This window comes from Octopus bimaculoides, chromosome 28 (genome assembly GCF_001194135.2).
Source record: "Octopus bimaculoides isolate UCB-OBI-ISO-001 chromosome 28, ASM119413v2, whole genome shotgun sequence".
In the NCBI taxonomy this organism is placed as follows: Eukaryota; Metazoa; Mollusca; class Cephalopoda; order Octopoda; family Octopodidae; genus Octopus; species Octopus bimaculoides.
Genome location: NC_069008.1, coordinates 8,728,437 through 8,735,002, shown reverse-complemented (window position 1 = coordinate 8,735,002; position 6,566 = coordinate 8,728,437). Strand labels below are relative to the sequence as shown.

Genomic DNA, 6,566 nt, shown 5'->3' with positions numbered 1-6,566 from the left:
ATTATACTCGCTCTTCTCTTTTATCTCTTTGCCTCACTTTTTCTTTTTCTTCCTCGTCTTTGCATTTTCTCTCTCTCTCCATTCACTCCCACCAATCTTTCTCTATCTCTCCCTCCCTTACTCTAGCAATTTACACTTTCTCTCTCTCTCTCTCTCTCTCTCGTAGCTTTCCTTTCCTATTTACTCTTTCCCCACTTTCATTCTTCCCGTTTACTCTCCTCCCCTTCTCACTCTGTCCACCTCTTTTTACTTTTCTACTTTCGATATTTACTTTCTCTCTCTCTCTCCGTCTACCTTTTTACTATTTTTCTATCCACTTCGTCTCTCCCTCTCAATCTCATATCCAGTTTCCTTCTTTCCTCTCCTCTCCTCTTCTCTCTCTCACCTCTTTCTTTTACTATTTTTCTATCCACTTCGTCTCTCTTTTTCTTTCTCTCACTCTCTCTCTTTTCTCCCTTCTTACCTCACTTTCTTTTAGTATTTTTCTATCCTTTTCGTCTCTCTGTCTCTGTGTCTCTTCTCCTTCTCTCTTATCTGCTCTATCGCTCTCTTCTCCAACCCTTTTCCTCTCCAACTCCCTTACTCCAGTCCTAATGTTGCAATGTCAAAACAATACGCGGCAAAAGCCGATGATGTCTGCTGCTGCCGCCGTTGTTTCGCTCACCTTCGTCCTACTGCAGTCAGTACCGCTGCACCCAAACATTCTACTGCTGCAGCTAGTGTCCTCACCATCGCCTTCATAACTACAGTTCTGCTGCACTTCCAATTCTTCCTCTTCCTCTTCCTCATCCTGCAGTCTCCCCTCTCTTTTAACTTCTAGTTGTTACTTCTCCTCCTCCTCCTTCTCTAATTGCTGTTGCTGCCAATACAACTGCCTCCCTTCTAACTCCTCTCCCTCCCCTCTCTCTATATATTATTCATTCTGCCGATTTCTCCTCTATCTTTCTCTTTCTCTCTCTCTCTCTCTTATTTTACATATTCCTTCTTTCATACCCATTGCTTCACCTTTTATTATTTTTATGTCTTGTAATAATGTTCTTTCTCCTACCTCCAACACATCCTCCTACCATCATTCTAAATGCTGCATCTCTAATGCCTCCCTCTACTTTCTCATTCACATTCTTTCCTCTCTTTCTCCTCATCCTTTCTACTATTCTTGCGCAACCCACATGCTAAGTTCTGCTTCTCTAAAACTTCCTCTTTTTAATTCATTATTCTTTCTCTCTCTTCTCTGCCCCTGCTACTCTTGCATAACACACTCTAAGTTCTGCTTATCTAAAGACTTCCCCTCTTTCTATTTCTTCATTCTCTCTCCATCTCGCCTGCCCCTGCAACTCTTGTGCATCCCCTACGCTGCCTTCTGTTTTTCTAAAGAACTTCCCTCTTTCACTTTCATAGCTCTTTCTCCTCCTCCCCGCTACTCTTGTGCAACTGTTACGTGCACTCCCTCCCTCTAAAGAGTCACACCTCTTTCTCACTCACATCCTTCTATACTTCCTCACCCTCTTACTGCTCTGTCAACTCCAATACCACCACTACCAGATCACTTCCCCTCTCTCCCTCCCTATCTTTTCTTTACTCGATTACTCTTTCTCTTTCTCCTCTGCCACTGTTACTCTTGCGCAACTCACATGTTAAGCTCTGCTCCTCTAAAAATTTCCCCTCTTTATAATTCATTGTTTTTTCTCTGCCTTATTCCATCTCTCTTTCTCCCCCCCTCTCTCTCCTCTTGACTCCCTTTTAACTCTTGCTCCTCATCCCCTCCTTTTCTCTGTTCTTTATGTAACTGGTATTTTCCACAACCATCCACATCTCCACCAAGCGCTTCTTCTTCTTCTCCTCCTCCTCCGCAACACTTATCACCCTACCCCCCTCTCCAACCGTTCCTCTGCTGCTGCTTCTGGTGCTGCAGTTTGCGATTTGGCATTGTCTGAGGAGTCAAAGAAGACAAGAACCACAATACACGGCGTTTAAGGGGTCCCAGCTATTCCGGCAGTTGATCCTTAATGGTTTTTTAAAGACACGTTTATAAAGGAACACTTACGGGACAAAGAACAGACGGGTCACATTTGCAATACATAAAAATACGTACATATTATAATTCATAAATCTATTTCTACTTTTTGTCCTCAAACAACTTCGCCAAATTCTTTTAAGTACGTCAGCAAAAGTATTGAAGTGATGTCGACTCTGAGAGTTCTAAACCGGCTTGTGGGCCGCTACCATCCGAAGATCGCATCAAATGGGGTATGTGGGGCTAGCAGAGCCAGTTGGGCGATCACTAGGGGTTTCTATGCCGGCACGATGGAACCGTTCCACCCGTACCCGGAACGCGAACAGAACTGGGTGTCCGCCGAAGAAGCCGTCTCAGTCGTAAAATCAGGTAAGTTACGATATATACACACGTATATGTATATATAGCATGTATATATGATATGATGTGTGTGTGTTGGAAACTGATACCTTTGCTAACTATCGTTACTCCGAGTTTCATGTTTCCATTCTTACCATCGGAAACGAGCCCGAAAGAAAAAAAATCCCCCCAAAAAGCAAGATCAAAAACCTTCTAAGATTACTGGTTTCAATTTTCAATGTATGTATTAATTATTCATAATCGGCAGTAGAGTGACTCGAGGGCCGGGAGTTCGTGTATGCACACACGCACACATCGATTATTCTTCTCTTCTTGTCGGTTTTTTTTAAACAAGCATAAAACAATAAATACATATAAATACATACGTACACACGTAAATACATATATATATTCATACATACGTACACATTATAAATACATAAATATATATCTATGTGTATAGACGCCTCATACATTCATACATACACACACACACACATATATATATATATATATATAGCCACATACCTATAAATTTGTATATGATATATATATAGCCGCATATCTATAAATAAATACATAAATGATGATGACGTGAAAGTGGCTGAATATTCCTCAGCCGGAATTAGTATGAACAGTAGTGTGTGTGTGTGTGTGTGTGTGTGTGTAAGAGAGATAGAAGGCTGGCCTTTTGAATCACATGTACAATTCATTCCTTCTATGCAATTTCTGTCAACGCAGTTTCATTCACAATGCTTGGGTCGACCAGAAGTTACGTTATAAGCCCGAGAAACCGTATAGGGTGTTCAAATCCTGGACCTTCTCATGGTTGGAAAGTGAAATTGTTAATCATTCGGCTCTATCAGCATCTAATTAAATATCTCTGATAAATAATTGTTTCAAATTTTAAAACAGGGCCAGCAATTTTCAGTGGAGAGGGTTAACCGATTACCCGACCTCAGTACTCAACTGGCCCTTATTTTATTGGTCACAGACGTATGAAAAGCAATGTTGACCTCCACGTAATTTGAACTCAGAATCTAAAGAGCCCGAAGAAATGCCGCCAAATAGTTTGTCCAACACGCTAACGATCCTGTCAGCTTGTCGCCGCCTTCTAATGCTTTCTTTCTTTCTTTCTCTCCCCTCCCCCTCTCTCAAATGGATCTCGAATTTTACAATAAATATTGAACTATCTGATCAACTAAGCTGCCTGCTCACTGAATTACTGTTACTGCATATATGGATGAATATTCCACAGACATATGTACCCTTAATGTACTCCTGAGGCCAAATCGGAATGATGCAGCGCGTGACAAGGCTGATCGTTTGAATTATGGGGGTAATCCATTCAATGGGCTTCCACACTGTTTTCATGTACCCAACTTCTTCCCATAAGGCTTTGACTGCCCTGAAGCTTACCCAAGTTCCCATGCAGCAGGATTGAAACCAGGATCTTGTGATTGCTAAGCAAAAGTAAGGATTTGCAAAGCAAAAGTCTACCTGCCATGTAGTCTCGCATATCCCTTGTCCTCAGAGTTTGGTGATAGAACAGAAGTTTGGTGACATCCAAAAAAGCCCTTGACCATATCTGGTATGTGAATCTCCGATTAAAACTGTAGCCCTACACCCACTCTTCTACGGTTTCATCCATCTCATGTCTGTTTGATCAGTGTTTTCCTATCTAGTTGCATTATCATGATGTGTGTGTGTGTGCTGACGACGCTCTCTCTGCCCAGGACCCTTTCAATTCTAGTGTGTTGTGCTGTTTTTCCTCCTCTTCCATGCTCTTCCTCCAATGTCAATGATCTCCCTCCTGGCTCTCACCACCAACAATGCCTTCTGTTATACAGATGTCCTCACCGTTCATTTCCCTTACTGTTCTCTCCGTAGCAATATAAGCCCCTGACCAAATCAGTGCAAGAGACCCTATAATCTTTTAGCTATATAATCTTTCACACGGCACCAGCATGGGTGTTTTTTTTATGTGGTACCAGCACCTGGAAGGACAGGCTTGTATGCATGGATGACAGTGATTTTACTTAGCTTGACGTGTCTTATCAAGTACAGCAAATCTTGATATCTGTCAGTCCCTTGTCATTTCTTCACCACTTTGTCTCACGTCTTCCTAGGTCTACCCCTTCCACAGGTACCCTCCACTATTAGAGTTTGGCACTTCTTTATGCAACTGTCCACACTAATTTTAGTCATTAGACTGCAGCCATACTGGGGCACTGCTTTGAAGAATTTTTGGTCAAATGAATTGACCCTAGTACTTATTTTTTATTAGGCCAGGTACTTAGTCTACCAGTCTCTTGTTGCTAGGTTTGCCTCGATCCTTCAAGTAAATATATATATATATATATATATATATACTGGAGTAAGCACATGAAATGTGCAACAAGGTGGAAAAAAGAGTACTCAAATACCAGAGGTAGAGTAATATGCTTTATTTAAAAGCAGCAGAAATATAACAAAAGACTGTTACTCGGAGTTTCACATTCCCGTTCATCGGACAGTAACAAAACTGTCCGATGAATGGGAATGTGAAACTCTGAGTAACAGTCTTTTGTTATATTTCTGCTGCTTTTAAATAAAGTATATATATATATATATATATATAGTTTTAGGGAAAATAACCAAGTTTCAAAAACTCATCGATGAAAATCCACTATCACATATAGAAAAATTAATATTTAAAAGCACAATAAATGAGTATAATATATATATATATGTATGATGGGCTTCTTTCAGTTTCTGTCTACCACATCCACTCACAAGGCTTTGGTCAGCCTGAGACTATAGTAGAAGACATTTGCCCAAGGTGCCATCCAGTGGAACTAAACGTGGAACCATGTGGTTGAGAAGCAAGCTTCTTGCCACACAGTCAAACCTGTGTCTATGAAAATTTAATTACTACTCTATAGATTGAAAGAATAATGAGTAGCATTAATTGAATTTTTGAAAGTTCTTGGGTTCGCATCAGAGATGTTAACATCATTTTTTTATTAATAGCAACTCACAGCATGCATAGATCAGAATTGGGCCCATAGATCCATAAGGTCCCTGGGCAAACTGCTCAGTGAGCCCAAACCTTAAAATGGCACTGGTTTCCATCCGTTAACTTTCTAAACCCAAATTTCCTCCATGTGCAATCTACCCTCAACACCTTATGCCACATCTGCCTAGACTCCATGAATAATTTTGTCATGTAAGCCACAATCGCTACCCCTATCAGAAAACATGAACCCTTTCGATACCAACTGGCCTCAGGCTACCCCTTGTCCTATGATACAAACTTCCTATTTTGAAGTGATTTAAATTAAAAAACCTTTCTTCAAATTTTCGTATTAATTTTTGTCCCAAACACCAGCTTAATTAGGACAAAATTATTTCGATAATTTCTTCATTATTTGTAAAATCAATTGAAAGTAAGTTAGTGCCTTTCAAAAGGGTAAAAAAAGGGTTGATTGACCTCACCCCTATTACACATGAGCTGCACACACTTAGACAAATCACAATTGCTTCTGGTCAGGTAAAGGTAAAGTTTCCTTCTTGAGTCATATCGACTCATAAGGGCCAGTTTCCCCAGTTTCCATGGCCTGGACTGGACGCTGGTTTCTTGCAGAATTACTCATTTTTGTCAGCTGAGTGGACTGCAGTAACATGAAATGAAATGTTTTGCTCAAGAACACAAAGTGTCTCCCAAACCAGGAATTGAAACCACAACCTTATTATCATGAGTTCAACACACTAACCACTAGTTCATGTGCCTCATTTCACTATCCCTCATGATGTTTTTATAACCAAAGCTACAATTCGGGAACAGGAGGTTTACCTTCAGAGTTAGTTCAATCAACTGAACTAACGAACTCACTGAATTAGCATAGAAGTGACTTTGCATTCCACCATCATCTGTACCCTTAACTGGTTTGATGCCAACCTGCTATCTTTGGTTCTAAGAGACAAAGCTCCCCCTCTTAAAGTGAGATAAAATAAAATCTTCCATAAAAAAACATACATATATGCATATTTCATTCCATATTGGATACCTCTGATGAGTGCAGGGTTACATAATTGGATTGTTACCTAACACTCTGTTGAACCCCTAGCTCAAAACTGATTGGCAAGATCGACTATAATGGATATATAATACTGTACACTTTGGATAATATATATATATATATATATATATATATATATAGGTGCAGGCATG

At 40.2% G+C, this 6,566-nt stretch overlaps 1 protein-coding gene across 1 annotated transcript in view; it reads left to right on the top strand.

Annotated features, from left to right (window-relative positions):
* The first annotated feature begins 1,639 nt into the window (after positions 1–1,639).
* The window catches only part of LOC106872324 (4-hydroxybutyrate coenzyme A transferase), a 65,342-nt gene continuing 60,415 nt past the window's right edge, over positions 1,640–6,566 (top strand). The window contains exon 1 of the mRNA XM_014919270.2: positions 1,640–2,383. Within this exon, the coding sequence (XP_014774756.1) occupies positions 2,182–2,383 (202 nt within the window). The 5' untranslated portion in view covers positions 1,640–2,181. The remainder of the gene's footprint in view (positions 2,384–6,566) is intronic.